This window comes from Rasamsonia emersonii (assembly GCF_000968595.1).
Source record: "Rasamsonia emersonii CBS 393.64 chromosome Unknown ctg1118621759982, whole genome shotgun sequence".
Lineage (NCBI taxonomy): Eukaryota > Fungi > Ascomycota > Eurotiomycetes > Eurotiales > Trichocomaceae > Rasamsonia > Rasamsonia emersonii.
Window position 1 is genome coordinate 38,054 of NW_013563305.1, and position 18,362 is coordinate 56,415.

At 50.1% G+C, this 18,362-nt stretch overlaps 4 protein-coding genes across 4 annotated transcripts; all 4 read left to right on the forward strand.

Moving 5' to 3' along the window:
* Positions 1-137: 137 nt before the first annotated feature.
* On the forward strand, positions 138-1,469 carry T310_1292 (uncharacterized protein; the record flags this gene model as incomplete). The annotated part of the gene is made up of 2 exons (XM_013475843.1): positions 138-776; positions 846-1,469. 2 exons carry the CDS (start codon positions 138-140, stop codon positions 1,467-1,469), a joined length of 1,263 nt encoding a protein of 420 aa, XP_013331297.1.
* A 1,062-nt stretch (positions 1,470-2,531) lies between these two features.
* Positions 2,532-5,310, forward strand: T310_1293 (Uncharacterized protein; the record flags this gene model as incomplete). Its single annotated transcript, XM_013475844.1, has 2 exons — positions 2,532-2,874; positions 3,206-5,310. The coding sequence occupies 2 exons, from the start codon at positions 2,532-2,534 to the stop codon at positions 5,308-5,310; spliced, it is 2,448 nt and encodes an 815-aa protein (XP_013331298.1).
* A 6,355-nt stretch (positions 5,311-11,665) lies between these two features.
* On the forward strand, positions 11,666-12,382 carry T310_1294 (uncharacterized protein; the record flags this gene model as incomplete). The annotated part of the gene is made up of 2 exons (XM_013475845.1): positions 11,666-11,943; positions 12,061-12,382. 2 exons carry the CDS (start codon positions 11,666-11,668, stop codon positions 12,380-12,382), a joined length of 600 nt encoding a protein of 199 aa, XP_013331299.1.
* A 2,033-nt stretch (positions 12,383-14,415) lies between these two features.
* Positions 14,416-16,137, forward strand: T310_1295 (C2H2 type conidiation transcription factor BrlA; the record flags this gene model as incomplete). The annotated part of the gene is made up of 2 exons (XM_013475846.1): positions 14,416-14,428; positions 14,798-16,137. The coding sequence occupies 2 exons, from the start codon at positions 14,416-14,418 to the stop codon at positions 16,135-16,137; spliced, it is 1,353 nt and encodes a 450-aa protein (XP_013331300.1).
* Positions 16,138-18,362: the final 2,225 nt, after the last annotated feature.

The following is an 18,362-nucleotide window of genomic DNA, read 5'->3' on the forward strand; positions in this document are numbered from 1 at the left end:
GGTCCTCCTCGCTTTCTTCTCTCCCTCTCCACTTCCCCGTGGCATTGCGCTTCTGTCCACGGGATGAAATGCAACTCCTCCACCTGACCCTGGCCTGGATTTGTGTACAGCTTGTCTGAACACCCATATCCTCCGTGATGTCGTTCTCCTTCTCCCAGGAGACCCGGCGCCGGCGGGTAGCCACTCCCGGAACCGGTTTCAGCTCCACGGGCCGGCGAACGTTTATGGGGTACTGGGTGCCTCTAGCTCTGACTGTTGGTGTCGCGGCAATTAGTATTGCTGCATGGATACGGAGTGAGCGAAATGACGACGAGGAGGACGGTGGTTATGGAAGAGACTATCCAGAGGGTGAGGGAGATGTCCCGCCTGGCGAAGCGGGCGCAGAGTATGCCAGGACTACAGCAACCGATGTGCGCAGCGAAACGCGCCAGGATGATAGCAGTGTGATTGCGCGCATGCAAGGCGCATTGCGCCGCACACCCAGTCCGCAGCAGATCTTCGACGGCGCAAGCAGACGGGTTGTTGCAGGCATGGCTGCTGCCGGCGCCATGGTTGGAGGCGCGCTCGGCTCTATCAGAGAGGAAGGGAGAGGCGATTTTGAGGACCACTCGCGATGGTCCGAGGAAGCGGACTCCCGGGCGAGGAATGCTGCTCAGACCGGTGTGCTCTCTTCCCGCGGCGCCGCTGGGCCCTCCAGAAAGAAGACTGTAGCCATTGTCGTGTCGTCTGTATCGTCACAAGATGATACGGAAGATCTCGCTTCGTCGGAGCATGCTGTACGTTTGTTCGGTGTCCTTTCTTTTTGTTTAACTCGTGCTTAAGCTGACGATAATTTCTTCTCGCAGTCGATACTCTCCCACCTGCCTCAACACGTTGACCCTGATGTTGCCAAAGTCTTTGTCTTGATATATGCTCCCGATCTGAAACACTCGATTGGGCCGCGGTCCCCTTCTCGAGCCACGCCTTCTATCGCTTCGTCCTATTCGAATATCGGTCATGAAGAAGCAGCAAGTTCTAGCGAGCTCCCAGCTACGGACATGTCCACGCTTGAACCCCGTCCTGCCGACGACCTCGAGGCGACAAGCCCACTCTTCAAGACCCTCTACAGTCAAGCTCAGACTATTGTGGATAAGGAGTCTATGATCATGGTATTCAGTACCCCCACTGGTCATGTCCATATCTTGCGGCATCTCTCACCAGATATCGTGTACATCCAAGAGTCCTTGGCGGGCCAGGAAGGCGAGGCTGTTCAGCAGCTTTCTGGGTGGGTGAGACAAGTAGTCGTTGTCGTGGGTGATGAAGGAGGCCGTGGGGGCTTGATTGACAGTGAGGATGAATCGGCCCTAGCAGACCGGGGAGAAAAGTGGTGGCAGCGAGAAGGTGTCACTGGGATCGGAAAACGGATCGATGTGGTGGATAGCCTTCGTACAGGCGATGACTGGAGACGCAGGGTTTTGGGACACGATTAATGAACTGATGAAGTTGTGAGGGTCTTGCAGTTGCTTTACCCTTGCTTTTGAACGCTTTTTTCCCCCTCTTTCGTTGCCGTTGATCCCCATTCCCGATTTTGATAATTCATGATGTCGACGTCTATATACTTGTATATCATATTGCAGCATTTGTATTGTAGCGCAGAATTACGATATTCACCAGATTTCCCCTGTCCACTAGGTCTCCTTGTTTCTTTTGGTTTGTTGATGGTTAGGCACTCTTGATACCACATTTTTAGCCTGAGCTGGAATCAGCACATTATATGTATCTATAGTCGGAGAACCTGCATGGGTGAAAAATTCATGATGCAAGATTGCGATCCTTTTTTGCTGGCAGCATAAATTTCGATACATCTCAGCTTCCTAAATATGTAGAGCACAGTGTACAGTTGTAGATAATCAGTGTATGCGACATGTGGGAAATATATATTTCTTCAACCTTATATTTGTACTGTGCACAGTACATTGTATGGCGATATCCACTGCCCTCGAAATTGAAATGAAAATCTCGCTCACTATGGAATCAACAGCATACACTTTATCCTGCAGATACTGGGTAGTGAATTCAAGAGCATCTTCTAATAATTTCTCTACTTCACAGTATATACTTGCCTCTTGCTTCACATAAAATCCGGGGGAATTCCGATGGAGCTAAACCCGATCCGTAAAACACGTGACCGACGTGGCACCCGCATCATGAGAGCCTCAACGGAGCCAGAGAACATCACCTGCTCGAGGCAAGACGTGCCCGCTTCCATCCTTCACGTCATCCAAGATCCTGTCTTTCTCTTTATCTTGCTCTTGGCGCTTGCTGTCGCCATACCTGCCAGACCTGATTGGCGTTGTCCTTTTGTGGATCGTCGTCATCGTCGTCCTCCCCGTCGCAGACCCTGTCATATCGTTCCCCACATGTCTCGCGCGTCGGTGATACCATCAATTTCAGGGATTTGGAGCTTTCCTTATATTTCCGTGGTCACAATCTACTAAGGCGCGCCTGTTGATTGCTGGCTGGTGCGGTGTCGCGCAGCCGGCATTGGCAATATGGCAACCGCCGTCTCCAAACCGGCCGCCTCCCAAACCCCGAAAATGAAGCGTCCTCCGCCGCCGTTATCACAGACTGGAGTTAATGGCATCAAACCATCCCAGTCTTCGTCCTCTTCTCCCTCCATGACGTCGAAGCGTCTCCCCGGCACGAGTCAACCATCCTCAGCGAATTCCGCGAGTGGCACTGCGGCGAACAGCGCTAATAACCGTCCTGTGAACCGCGCGAGAAAAGATGCTCAGAAGCCGGGAGAAGCATTGCCGTCGCGGCCACAAAGGCCTTCGACGAGAACTTCGGCGGAGTTGGATCGTCGAGTGGCCAAGATACCTCCCGAACCATATGGTTTGTTCCTTTGTTCTTCAGTGTGCATTCCGCAAGCATTCACTGATGCGTTTCCATAGTTAAAACGACGTCGTATATACTGAAGAAATACGCCAAATGTCCACCGTCTCTTGTTCTGCATCTTCATCCCACCCACTTTCGCTTCGAACAGCAAGACGGAAGTTTCCCTTATAACTCGGAGATGAAGGTCATCATTGAACATATTCGCGCTGGGACTGTCCCTCATGACATGATGGAAGAACTCCTGCGCGCTGGGGTGCAATTCTACGAAGGTTGCTAACCTTGGGATATTCATATATCTCTACCAAGACCGGTGCTGATGCATATCTAGGCTGTCTCATTGTCAAAGTTGTGGATCACAAGTCCGTGTCAGCTCAAGCCAGCAAGTCGACTAGTTCGTCCACGGATGAGAAGAACACGCCCTTTTCCATCCACAACTACAATCAGCACGTCACCCCTTCCCCATTGGTTCCGTATCCTAAGCAGAATCAAATCAAGGTGGATTCACCAAAGGCGACAGAGAAATCTGCAAGGAAGGAGTCAGATTCCGCCGCAGAATCTGCTGATGGGAAAAAGGAGAATGAGCCTGCGGACAAATCCGCAGAAGCCTCACCTGAAAAACAGCCTCCTCCCAAGCCCAGAGTTTTCACCACCGTTCTTCACCCAACCCCACGTTCCCTTCTGGCGGAGCTGACTTTTCTCGCTACGACACCGGACCCGAGAGCTGTAAACAAGAAGCAATCTGGCTCACAGGGGACCCTGAAGACCCAGTCTTCATCTGCCGCTTCCCAGACATCGTCTTCATCGACTGCCGCGGGTCCTCCTCCCAAGAGACAGAAGATGCTCGTTGAACCGCAGGAACTTCCTGAATGCGAATCAAAGTTGATCAGAGCATTGGCACCTCCTCTGTACCTGGAGCCCGTGGACAGTCTGGAGGCTGCTCAGAATTTGCTTAGGTTCTTGGATAGTCCTCTCCATCGTGATAGACCGCCCTCACCGAAGAGGAGGAAACGAACGGTCGCAGAACTCGCTGCTGACGAGGCCCTCGCTGCTGAAGAGGAGAGATTCATGCTTATTATGGACGAAAGACTGGAGCCAACCGCGTCAGCCGCGGCTGGTGGTCCCAAGTCTGCTGTGGACGAAGCTGCTGGCGCGGCACCTTTCGAGCCACGCTTCTCTAGATTTAAAACGATCGAGAGTATCCGTATTCAGCACGAGGAGAAGGCCAAACGGGAGCATGAGCGAAAGCTACAGCAGGAGCATGCCAAGAGACAACAGCAAGAACAAGAAAGGGAGCGGCGTCGCCTTTTGGAACAACGTCAAGCTGAGGAACATGCTAGGGAGGAGGCTCGACGCCAGCAGCTGGCCGCTCAACAAGCGCAGGCGCAACTTGCAGCTCAGCAACAGAATAGACATGCAATGGCCCAGGCAAACGGCATATCCCAGGTGTCCCAAGGTCAAATGTCATCGCCAGTGGTGCGCAACCAGACCCCACATAATACTTCGTCACCGGTTGTCGGAGCCAACATGGGCACACAGGCTGCTGTCTCGATGAGTATGAGCGCTTCAGCTCAAGGGGCTGGCAGTCCTCAGAGGCCGCCTTCGACGCTACAACATTCGCATCCAGGGGTAATGGGTCATCCAATGGCTCCTTCGAGGAGCCAGCAAAGCCAAAGCCGGCATGGGACACCTCAGATGACCCAAGGAACACCTGCAATGTCACATGCTACTCCTGTGATGCGTAACGTCACTCCAACCCAGCGTATGAGCCATGGCAGTCCTCCCAATACATCGATGACGCAAACACCCGTAATGGGCCATGCTATGATGGGAACGCCTCAAATGGGAGGTGGAATGGGGCTCACGCCTCAGCAACAGCAAATGTTGTTGCAGCAGCGACAACAGCAGATGCTAGCGCAGCAGGGCCACGCTGGTCATGGGCAATTTACGCCCCAACAGCTCGCTCAGATGCAGGCAAACGCGCATGCTCAGCAGAGCATTCAGTCTCATCAACAGCAGATGCTACAACAACATCAGGCCCAGCAGAATCAGCATGCCCAGCAGCAGCAACAACATAATATGCAGCAACTGCAGAATCAACAGGCTTACCAGGCGCAATTAATGCGCACACAGCTTGTTCAGATGCAAATGGCACAACAGAAACAGCAACAGCAGCAGCAGCAGCAGCAGGGCCAAGGTAACACCCCTCAGATGACTCTACACCAGCAACAGCAACAGCAGATGCTTATGGCAGCCGCGCAAGCCAACGGTGGTCATCTCTCGACAGAACGCACAGTTTTCGCAGCGTTACCAGCAACTGTACCAGCAGCGACTCCTCCGATTGCGACAAGATATGGCCCAACGGTTGATGGCGCAATACGGACCACCTCCTCAGTATCCGCCGCATATTGCGCAGCAATATGGTCCGGGGCTTGAAAAGAGCGTAAGGGCCTGGGTCCAGGAGTTGGCGCGACGAGAGCAGCAGCATCGCGCTTCGCAGGTTGCAGCCGTGATGCAACAGCAACAGCAACAGCAACAGCAGCAACAGCAGAACATGATGTCAAACGGGATGGGAAAATAGGTTAAGTTCACCAAGTTTAGGTGTGTATGGAAGTCGGGAAGCTGGTTTGATTTTTTTTTCGCCCTTGACACTTGGAGAATGGAGCAACGGAGTCCTTGTTTTTTTTTCTTTAGTCAGTTTCTGTTTAACATGTCGACTGATCTGGAAACGAATTTCGCTGGTATTCGGAGTCTTGAAATTTCAATGAGGATTTGGGTGAGCTTTGGGGGGGAATTGTTTTTTTGTTTGTTTTGTTTCTTATTTCTCGTCGATTTATTTTTGTGAGGACTGGGGGTAAGGACAAGGAAAGGATGCCACAGGGCATAATTGATACCACTTTTGCATAGGGGATTTCTCTATTTACACTATTTGTGTTCTTTTCTTTTTCTTTTTCTCCTTCATTCACGATTGACATGTGGTTTGGCAGGGTGGTAGGGGGGATGGCTTCGAAGGCGACAGACATAATGTGTGTCTGTTGAAAAAGTTTTTATTTTTTTTACTTATCACTTTTTTTTGACCTTTGCTGTAAATTGCTTGACTTGCTATACACAATGAAATCGCTATAAATATGTAGATGAATTCGCTCGAGGGGAAATAGGACAGTACGAGGAACGAGGTCGTCATAAGAAACAAAAAATAAAAAAAAGAAAAATAAAACAGCGATTGACAGAAGTTGCGGTCGGAGTGCTTTTCGATATCATCCATCCATCTATCTATCTCATTTGATCTCAGTCGACCATGTTGCATTGCGTTAATGCACCCCCCCAAAAAAAATCGTCACAATAATAGCTAGATTAGCTAGCTAGCTAGATAGATACATGTAAATAGATGAATAGATCTCATATCTTACTCATCAGAACAGAAGAAATAGGTGGGGTACCTGCTGCTGCCGGTAGTTGTGGCTGAGCAAGGTTACAACTGTATGTACCTTAGGTACCTAGGTACGTTTAGACATTAATTCTACAGGTGGACTTCGGTTTTAGTCGTTGCGCATAGGTTAGCTTAGGTAGGAACTTTAAGTTCTTAACGGAAGAACCAAAAAAGAAAAAGCTTAGGTTAGGTACCTACTAAGGTACTCCGTCTAGTGTGAAGAATATAATTATAATCCGTGTGATAGGTACACGGTATTTTTATCTGACGAATAAGGTGAATGGATGGATTGATTGGATGATCAGTGGTGATGATGATCGTCCATTTGTTGTATGGATCTTGTAATCTGCCTACGTAGGTAGGTACTGTACAGTACAGAGTACTCCATCCGTGCTCTTGGGCCTCTGTTGGTATTCGTAGGAAAAGTACTCCGTACTGTACTTACTACTTAGGTAGGTACCTAACGGACGTATAGGTATCTTACTCAGGTCAGAACTCATTTCCCCACTTAGATAGGTATACATGAACTGGGTGAATATTATTACTCTCTCGTTTCTTGATTCGTGCTACCTGGCTCAATTCACTTATTCATTCGCTAGCTGCATTAGTACATAGAGCTTATTTTTTTTTCAGGGTCTCAAGTCAAGCTACTTAGGTACCTAGCTAATTGTTTTAGGTCGTGATCTGATCTCATCTGATCTAATATAGGAAACCGTCAAACTGCCCAAGTAAGAAACCAATAATAGACTCGAGTACGCTTCGTTTTATGTTATATCATCCTCAGGACTGAGTTTCGCTTGTGATGTGATACGGACGATATAATGAATATGATACGATATGAGATGTTCCGATATTTATGATATCATCGGATTTTGAGTCGGAGCCCGAACTGAAGCCGAAAAGATGCCGAGTACTCTCGGGCGTATAGGTATTATTTTATTACTTAGGGTATACAGATTAGGTACCTATGTACCTACCTAGTCAGGTAGTTGGCGTCAAAGGTACTGCACACTCGAGATAGATAGATAGGTGGATGGATTTGCCTACCTACCTACCTACCTACGTACCTTAAAACTTCAAGCTAATTATAATAGCCTCGATCTATAATAATAGTGGCCGACCATTATTATTACCAGAGTGACAGAGTCAGGCTACTGCTCAACCTTCATTCAGCTCGCCACAGCCAGCGCAGCGCATCGCACTATCCTAGCTAACTACGACTAAGGCCCTTATACTTATTTAGATAGTAGGTACGTACATGTGCATACATCTGTCTAGTGCGTGATGATCGATCTGGCGTGCATACCCGAGATGGTACTATAGGATCTGTATCTACTGTCTAGCCTATTCGCGCTATGTGGACTCAGTGTATGTGCCTAAAGTACTCCGTAGTGTGCCAATGACTACCTTAGCTTAGGTACCTACCTAGGTAGTTAGTAGCTTGTGTGCCGTACTTAGCGCTAGGGCTGCTTGTTTGATAACCGTAGTTACTAGGTAGGAGCTACCGATTGCTCATTTAGGAAGCGAAGCCGCGACTCAGCGGCGGCAAATGTTGTACAGCTGGGCTTCAATTAGGTTAGTCGTGTCGTTGTACTACCTGATATATAGGTATGCGCAACTGAGTAGCAATACGCTCGCCGGAACTGCGCAGCGAGTCAGACAGATCCTGCAAGTACCAGGACCTAAGTAGATAGGCACCTGACTAGTTAATGGTTTCATCTTTCTGCAGGTCAAGGAAGATGAATTTTGCCGATTTAGTTGTGGTCGTCGTGGTGGTTATCATAATAGGAATGACTATATACCAACCTGAATTCGATATTGTTTTCATATACCTAAGGTCTGTACATACATACCTACCGAAGTTCTTCATCTGGTGTCTGCTTAACAGAGTGACGTCGTCTGATGACGGACTATACCCATATTCCACCGAGGAGGTACAGGTACCTATCTACCTACCTAATGTAGGTACATGCATACATTTACTGTACTGAGCTGGATAAGGTAGGAACCTCGTACTGAAAATGGAAATGATGAACTAAGTGAACGAGGTCACAAGGTCTATTATTGATATGATACGATATGATACGATATGATATGATGTGATACGATACGATATGCGAGCGGAAGCCGATACTTTTATCGATTCGATCGATCGATAGCGATTGCGAATATCGACCGAAAAAGGCCGAGATTTTTGACGATAGTTTTTTTTGGGGGGGCAGGCGTAAATAAAAAGCATAAATTGAAACTATTGCCTTCATCATATGAGCTTGATTGATCATTAACTTTAATTTATCCGGGGAAAGAGAGTTTTATGAGCAGAGTTTTCATGTCGGACGGACTATTACTGATAGGGAGAAAACAAAAATCGCCGAATGATATGATATGATAACAGAATAGCGTGTGAATAAGCTCGATCATTTCTGCATTTATGGAATTTTTTTCCCTGCTGTGCCTTGGCAGCATGCCTGCACGGTTAACTTAACCAACGTCCAAGAAACTACTGGGTTGGGTGCGAGTGAGTTGACATGGCGCTTCGTCGAAGCAAGGGGGATCAATAAAGGATGGTCTGTGGACGCTATTATCTAACCGCTACCACTCAAAATTCTCATCGAGATCGATATACGAGTTAGTGAATTCAATTTCCCCGCACGCTTCTTCCTTTTCATGGTTAGTAGAGTCGAGTCTTGCAGGCTGCTGCCTACGGTAGCCATTTCGTAGCAACCCTAAGAGGGTCCAGGATGGAACGACGCCTCCGCAGAACCTGAGGCGATGACTAGCTTCTCGTGGACCGGACATGGTACCTGCAGCTCAGCTGCATGCCATAAAATAGTGCCGCAGTGTCAGAGCTTGCTCTCTTCCCCAATTCATGTCTGGGCCCTGAGATTGTCGAGGTCCGTTCAGATTAGCTCCAAGCTTTCAAGGCGCCTCAGGTCAGACCTCCCAATTGTATCCTCTCATCACCTGATTCTGTCAGGCACGAAATGGCCAACGCCACATATACAGAATATCCGAGTTGATCACGTAGCAGATAACAGTCTATTCATCCATTTAGTGGGGTATCAACTGAAATGACGGAGGGGGAGAATTTGTCAACTTAAAGCTTAGAGATAATCGAGTATCTGATCGGATCCAGAAGCGTCATTCCTAAGTACGAAGTCGTTCAAGCTCGACTCCATATCTAGGAGTGAAGTCACTAGCCATTCGATGAGAACTGGAGCCAGTCTGTAGGTCAGCGATGGCCAGAAGGCTGATCTGGGTTGAACTCACTTTCCACGGCCCTTCCAAAGGGATTGACATTATTCCGTATCGTCTGGTCATCCCTCGTAAATGCGCGTCCATCAGTTTCAACGGACATCTGAGCAAGGAAGCAGCATCAGGACTGTCCCTGGCTGGTCGACTTCAACCCAACTGAAAGTATAGATGGACATTGGAACTCCTTGAACGCGATCCAGGTACACGTCGTCGATAATTCTGGAGGTTCACGTCGCGAACGCGTCCAGTATCTTCTCCACGACACGTAAAGTCCTTGTTGTGGTGCAAGGTGACGGCTGAAGGGGACAATCCCTCGAGACAGACATGGAAATCTGGGGATCTCTTCGTGCGAAGATGGCCGGAGCATCCGAAACCTGAAACAATAGCACGATCAGATCTGACAAAGGATCTGATCTTCACTCCCGAGACAGGGCTCCTCTGATTTGGAATCAATAGTCTTGTTGCGACAGGGCTGAGTGACTGGCCAAGAAAGGAGAGCGGTTGATTACTCGCGTCCAATGGGCAAGAAACGCCAGCAAGAGACCTGGGAACGTTTGCAAATTGCCGAAGCCAGAGTCCAGACTGGAATATATTGTCTTGGCAATCTCTCCGCAACGCAGGGCCCGACGGAGGCGGCCACCATCCCTTGCGGCACACTGCCCCGTGTGGCCAACTCGGACAGCAGGCAGCAAACAGTCTGAATTCGATTGTGCTCTGGTTGCGGGGTGTGTTGCCAGATAGAGGTGTGAAGCTACCCCTCCCTCCTGAGGGTCAGTCAGCAATGCTGGTCACCGTGAGAATACAGGCTAAATGGCCCTGCGCACTGTGTCACCCCAGATAAGGTTCGGAGAATTCCAGTTCTCCATCTCCAAAGATGAGCTGTCACTTCCAAGTTCCGTGTTTCAGATTCAGAGGATTTCGAGAACCCAGGGAGGCCGAGACAGGTACTTTTTGTTTGTAATACGGACCCGTAGCTCGCCTGGCAGCGTGATTCTAGTTTAGCTGTTGTTAGCTTCTTCCGTCTAGTCTTCCCGCGCGTGGGGAATTTCGGGGACGTGAAATCGGAGACTGCGAGTGGACGCCGACAGGAGAGCGATAGAACGATAATCGAAATAAGGATAATAATAAGGACGATAAGGAGGAAGAGTCGTTAATACTGTAGTTATAGTCTGCTGCAACAGAACTATAGGCATAGTATGCTCGCCAATCATTGATGGCATCCAAGATTAGAAAGATTATTATTGGCAAAACTCCGGAAGGAGCTGGGATACCAAAACCGCTTAGGGCCATGCAGCTCATAACAAAGATCGCCATTTTGAAACAACGGATCTACAAAAAGCAATAATAATTCTGCGAACCCGATTGTCGAGTCATTTCCCGACTAGTCACCTCTCCACAGTGACGCCACGGAGATTTTTTTTTTTAGGCACAGTTGCACAACGATTGGAATCAGATATACGTAGCAGAAGTTGTCTTTCGTCGGGTTTGGTGTTTGAAGTCTTGACCCTCTCTCGGTCCAGAATCATAGGCAATCTTCCACACCAAACCGCGCAGAATATCTCCAGAACGATCAATCGAGCGTCTGGAGCTTTAGGGCTTGGTGCTCACATTTAAACAAGTATGAAATAGCTTGTCTAGGCCCAATCAGAATTGGTCAGGAAGCTCTTGTGGGGTGAAAATTGGGCCCGGAAGATGAGAATCGGCAGCCGATGCGGTATCCACTACCCACTGCTTTAATGGCATCAAGACAAGTGACAGCGCCCAATCAACTGTTGCAGCTTAGACAGCGGAAGGAACTGTGCATGGGAATAGATGGGAAGAGTGATTGGTACGGCTAATGCGGACCCGTCTTCTCGTCTTGACGCTTGCTTCACTGGAATGTGAGATAGATTCTTGCGTTTTATTTGGACGACCAGGAAGTGATCGTGATATCCCACCAAGAAAGAGATAGCCATCTCTCCAGAGCAAGAAAGAGGATCTCGGACGGATAGCGACAACAAAAACGAGGTGAAATACTGTCTTGGTGATGAACCACATTCGCACGCAGCCGAGCTCAACGTGCGCTTCTGCAATTAGGGTGTTCCCAGGTCGTGCTATCACCGCGAGATGACCTCATTGAATTGCCCCGAAAGAGTCAAATGGCATGTTTCTGTATGCACAAATCACCGAGACGCCAGAGCGCGAGAATGTCCGGAATACAGAGCCGTGTTCCGCAGACGCTTGAAGGTCAGTGTTTCCACCGTATGCTCCTACCCGATTCGAGCTCCGCGTCTGCGGTCCCCAATGGCATGGATAAAACGGACACAATATGACATGACATTCGACGTATGCACAGGCGAGCAGGTGGGCTCAGATGCAGAGATGGCGCAGCTGGACGTTGCTGAGTAAGGCAGCAGCGACCCAATGATAGCCGGCAGCAGCGAAGAATCTGTGGCTGTTCATTCTTGAACGTGTGGCGTCGGGGGCAGCGATTGCCCAAATATTAGACTGCGAGATGATAGATCAGAAAGCAAGATGGAGCTAAACCGTTGGGTTGGATTCCCGATTCCCACTGCTCCCGGACCGAATACGACCGCAGATACCAGAGTGGACTTTCCACCGTTAGAAACAAAGAATGGAGACAGCAATTCAGACGGGTTCACTGTATCCAGATTTAGAATCGTATTTGTCATCAACGGTGTGCTGGTGATTCAGGGCAGTTGGGGATTTCCGATGGACCGGAAACGCCGCGGCAGTGTCGTCACCAACCTCAGCAACCGGCATCACCGCAACCAGCGGGCTGCATCTGCATTGCAGCATCGTGGAGTTGAAGTATTAGAGTGATGAAAGCTGCATAGGCACCGGCACCATCCGATCAGGGCGAGGCAGCGGTGGTAGCATCGCAAGATCTGGAGGGACTCGGGGACTGAGGCCTCGAGCCAGCCGTTCCACATTCCGGAGGATGCCGGGGCTCAATAGCATTGTTCGGCAGCGCTCACGTTTGCAAGCTGGAGGTGAGGTCAGAAGCGTTCCTGTTCCTGTTCCTGGACAGCCACGGTGCGTTGGGGATCGTTTGGTTGGCCCATCTCATGAGGCCGGCTGCAGAGGCTGCGGGAGCTCTGGCCAAGACGCGACGACTGGCTGTGCGCCCGTGATGTGATCGCCGCGCCATCTCCCCACACCAGCCTCACGGCCATCGCGGCGACTTCACTGCCCATCCACCGCTCCGGGTCCGACAAACAGAGCTCTCTGCCCTCAGATGGCGGCCGGAGTGGCAGTCACCGAGCATATGCGGCGCTTGCTGCCCCGACGAGCTGCAGAATCGCCTCTCATTCCCTGGTAACGTGCGACCGCCGTCCTGCATTGCTTGGAGCTCACCTCCCTCTCTCCCAGATCAGTGAGATCACCGGCCTCCTCTCGCCGCTGGATGGCTTGAGCTGCCCCGCGGCGATCCACACGGCCGCCGGCAGCCACCGTCTGTGGATCATAGACGTCGAGGGACTGGGTTTGCACAGACCACCCATTGTGAGCAAGTTTGGTTTGTTCCAGACGGAGTCCTTGTCATTGTGACCCACTCCCACTTCACTTCAGATATGGGTGGAGGGTGTGCGAAGTGAGCAAGCTCGCATCGGTCAGAGGGCCCAAAGTCAGTCGTATTGGGCTTCCTGGCCTATGAGTGTCCTGAATAAACCCTCCAGATGCGACCTACGTGCTGTGCTTGAGAATCTTCGCGAGTCTTGGCAGCATGACCAGCGCGAGTGTTGTCGAAAACCGCTGCCACTGGACCTTGGACAGATCTGGGCCGGTTCTATCCAAGGCTTCAGACGCATCCTGTCCCACTCTTGCTCGCGGGCAGTCTAGATGGTGGCGGACAGTCGGAAGAGACCATTGATCATATCCTCTGTGGCGCTCAGTGGTGCCTGGGCAGGGCCTCAGGATGGCCTGTGGTGGCGGACCGTAGGAGCCCTACAGATCTTTCTCCACACCCAAGACGCAGTGATGGCGTCGATCGACCTGAGCCCTGCTCGGGTGGCCCGTACGCAGGTCCCAGCGTCGATCCGGGACGCATACTGCTGTAGGGATCCGATCATATTCTCCAGAGCGAGCGATGTCCAAACGCACATCTGACCAAGGAGCTTGGAGGTTCCGGGATGTTGGGGTCAGTGAGCCGCATCAATCATTATTGTCGCCCAAGCATTCCAACCCCCATTCCTGGAAGGATAAGCATCTTCTTCACCAAATCTGCTTTAGCGGATAGTCCGATCCCAATTGGGACACCTGCAGTGCTATCGATGGAGTTGCCAACGGTCTAGCGATTACCGGCATCAATCACGATCCACCTCGGGCAATACTCTCCAGTTTGCCTCCCCCAAAGACAAAACAAGTGAGGGATAGCAGGAGCAAACACCTGGAAACCTTCTCGGCAAAGACTGGAGAGCCGCAACTGCAAGGCGAGCTCCCAGAAAAGTATAAGGACAACGCAGGAAACCTATAAACCGAATCCACCCCTCCTTCCAACGGGGGCAGTAAGACAATTCTCTCTTTCGAGTCCTTGGGCAACCTCTCCCATCCGTCCCCTTGCTGCCTCTGGTCTTCAATATCCCAACTGCCTCTCTCCCAATTTGGAGCGCGCGTCTAAGGGCGGTTCCTGCACACGAGCATTTGGACTATTACCATCTTTGCTTCCCGGACGATCCCCTCGTGAGAAATCCAGCCCTTTTGAGGGGGAAATCGGACCATCCTCCTTGAGGTAGGGCGGTTGGTGGTACCGTCGTGGTGGTTACCAAGGAAGCCATAGTCCACATTCCAGGGCTTGCTTTTGCATCGCAGGCACGCGTCGCGTTCTTTCTTCTTTTAGCTTTTCATCCCACGAAGCAATGGCGTACGATGGTAAGTGGGATCATCCCCTCCATTTAACCTCAACTCCATTGGGAGGAATTTGATATTTGACCTCGCCGCCGCCCTCGTTCCTGAGCTTCTGCTCCTTCCCACCCACACAACATTCTTTATCACATCCATCTATTGACAGGACATAATCTCTCCCACCCACGTTCACTCCTTCAGCACGAGAAAGGTTCCTGTGATTAGATTTCCCTTCCTTCTCTTTCCCTCCCTTCCTTTTCTCCCCTCCCTTCCTTTTCTCTCTTTCTCTCTTTCTCTTTCTCTCCCTCCCTCTCTCTCACAAAATTTCCCTTTCGTTTTTCCCCTGGGCAGGTTTCTGGGAAAGACGATTCTAATCTTCGACCTCTCTGTGTGCAGCAAGCGAGATCATTATTGATCCCGCCCTCCAACAAAGTGACTACGACACGGAAGACACTGAAGACCTGAAGTCTGAGTACAACATGTCCGACAGACTGACCATCGATGTCGACTGTCCCTCCTTGGGCTCCAGTGAGTGTCCATCGATGGCCTCGAGCTTCTCTCCCATGGATTCACCAACTCCAACGCCGATCTCCTTGTACAGTCAAGGGTCTCTTACCTCTCCAGGCTGGCCTGAAGGATCTGGCTTCTCTGGCCATGGGATGGAGGCATCGAGGACCTCGACGCCTCTGAAGAGCAGCTTCAGAATGGCAGACATCACTGGTGACGGAATGGCAATGCATTACGGGAACATGGAAGGCAATGACCGAGTGCCTCTCTTTGACTACGTTCCTGGCTATACAGACAGCGCGGAGCAGTTCTGGATTCCCACGGACATGCCAAAGAGCTATGATCACGGCAATAGCTTCGCTTACCAGCCTCCGATGGCACAATACCCTCAAATGGTTCGAAACTGCTATCGCAATGGCCAGAATGCCTACCTTCCCGAATCAATCTCCAACCCCTGCTTGTCTCGCCCCATCTTCCAACAGCAGGAGCGCCTCCAAACCTCCATGTCCATGAGCAATATGTCGCAGTGGATGCCGTCGGCTGAAGTCATCTCGCCTCAGACGATCGCCCCGGCCCAGGCGTTCCCAGATGCGCCCATGACACCACCGTCGTCATTTTCAGGATTCCCCGGATCAGCCAGCACACTGAGAACCCATACTCCCGCTACTCCAGCTCGGTCGAGTCCCCTGGGGACACCTGGAACGGAGACACCGATGACCCGAGTGTCTGGGAACAGTGATCACAACGACGAGGACTTTATGCTGTCCCCGGGGGCGCAAGAAAGCCTGGAGAACAGACCCCAGCGCCAGGCTTCAAAGAAGACGACGAAGAAGCAAACCTCCAAGCAGAGCCTCAAACTCGAGAACCTTCCCTCCATCATCAAGCAAGTCCAGTTCCGCTGCAAAGAGCCGGGTTGCAAAGGACGATTCAAGAGACAAGAACACCTGAAGCGACATATGAAGAGCCACTCGAAGGAAAAGCCACATGTTTGCTGGGTCCCTGGTTGCCACCGAGCCTTTTCCCGGAGCGACAACCTCAATGCACACTACACGAAGACGCACAGCAAGAGAGGTGGTCGCAATCGCTACGTGGCGACGCTGGATGAAACCAGCCCAGACTATGATCCAGACTTCCGTGGCCAGCTGACCCCCGATGGTCGGCCCATCTACGGGTCAACACTGGATGATCCCATCCCTACTGAAAACAAGGACGGGAACGCGGAGTCTTAGGATCAGTACGGGGACGCCAGACGGCATTGATACCACTCAGAGGGACCTGACTTTTTCTTTACCTTTTTTCCTTTTCTTATTTTCCTATATCTCTGTTAGACGGTACAGACATGCAGGGCAAACCAGACCCTCGTCCGCGCCTCACGGCATAATTGTACAACACCAAGCAAAAAAAAGTTCCTGAGAAAAAAATATCTTTGTGTGGAATAATTGTTCTCTTGTTTTTGGCCGTTTGGTTGTTACTTTTTACCTTTTTGGATCTGTCACTTTTTTTTCCCGCCTTTTGGACACCGGCAATGGACACTGGTGGGTAGGTAATTGGTGTTTTTTGTATTGTTACTTTTTTATTTCTTTTGACCAGCATGTACTACCACCAACGTTTGCCAGTCAGTCTGTTCTGCACACGTATGTGCTAGTTAATTTACAGTTATTACATCGTCGGTAGATGGGCCAGGGCAAAAACAGCTAGCTGGTTGCCATCGATCGCAGACGGAATCAAGGCACAAGGCCATCGACATCCAAAATTTCCTTTTGATCCATTTGTTTCTCGTGAAGTCTTCCAGATGCCAATGTCTCACCTGCAATAATTGATAATCAATCAATTAATGTTAATTATTAGCTGGCGTCCCTTACCTAGGAGTTCTCATTATTGAATCCATTATTGAATCTGCATGATCGAAGCCTGTGGCCAATCATCTTCGACGTCTCACCAGCCACCAATCATACGGCGATACTATTACATAATCAATGATCCCCACATCGAAGAACAGGTATTTACTCCCTCAGGTACCAACGTCACGCAACCTTTTTTTTCCCTTTCCACTTCTAGATTTTCACTTCTAGATCATCCAAACCTGTCTCCAATAGCCTTTTAATCGTCGATACTGCAAATAAGTTCTGATGGTTGTGATGACGAACGATGATAATGATGGACTATAATCTTTAGGTTCCGCCTAATGAACTGGAATTAAAGTGGCATTGTGGAAGACCAACGGAATTTTTGCTTTCCAATTTGAAGACCTGAGGACCAGACATGGTCGAAACGAAATCCATTCCTATCATGCAAAAAGAATATCCCATGTAACTCGGAATTCAGACACGCTTCTTATCTGCTCTGTTCGCTCCTTGCTCCATCAATTCTCAAATCAGTTCTCGATGCCCTTCATTCACCTTCCTTCCCCAGCCAGTGATGACATCTTCTTCTTGTGAGCGAGGCAGCGTGTTTGTTGCCGATGAAGCCCCAAATCTCAAATTCAAGCTCAACAGTCTGAGTCTGGGAGAAGAAGACAGTCATATTCCCTTTCCTCACCCCTTCCCCCCGCTGTCACGTGTAGATATGTTTCGGCCCCCAATCTGAATTCCGTTTTTTAGAGGTGTGTCGTCATGATTATTCCGACAATGATGGTAACATGTTTTATCATTGCTGTTTATATTGAAAGAGTAACGAACTCCAACTGCAATCGCTGCGTGGTGGTTATTCAGGCTATTTTAGCAGGCGTGATGGAATGGACCCGATAGGCGGATAAGAAACGTGGAAGCCCAACCTGCCTAACTGTTAAGTCGAGGGAATCGTACTACCTTACTCTATGCAGTAGGGATTGACTAAAGCAGCGGTGAGATGAGCCTTGGTCAGAACTTAAATTAACAATGTCGAGACTCGAATTGTCGACATATTGGTCTTTCAGGGAGCGGGGCTGAATTGATGCTGTCTTATCGCGTTATCGCGTGCCTTCTTGACGCTGCCGCTGCGCCCCGTCTAGCAGCATTCCTGCAGTTTCAGCTCTCTACAGTCTTGCAAGTCTTGCAAGTTCTTCTCTCACAAGTATCACCCTTCTTCCTATTCACAGGCGACATGGAGGGAGAAGCCTAAGCGAATAAAAAAAGGTTTACGAGGTCGTTTGCTCTCTTGGGTTGTGGATACCAGGTCCATATCTTTCGCAGCATTATCGACAAACTAATGAACCGGGGCCACTCCATGACAAGATGGTTTCTTCGCCGTGCCCCGCTGACGAAACCCAAAACGAAAGAACGCCTCTACTGGATGCGTCGCAACAGGACGGAGACAGCTCATCTCCGTCGGCCTTGTCATCATGGACTCCCAAGCAATGGCGTGTGATGGTCCTAGGAGCAATCCTGCTGCTTGCACTTGATTTCGGAAGCTATCTGGGCACGCCTCCGCAAATCGAGATTTTCGAAGATATCATCTGTCGCGGCTACTATGCGAA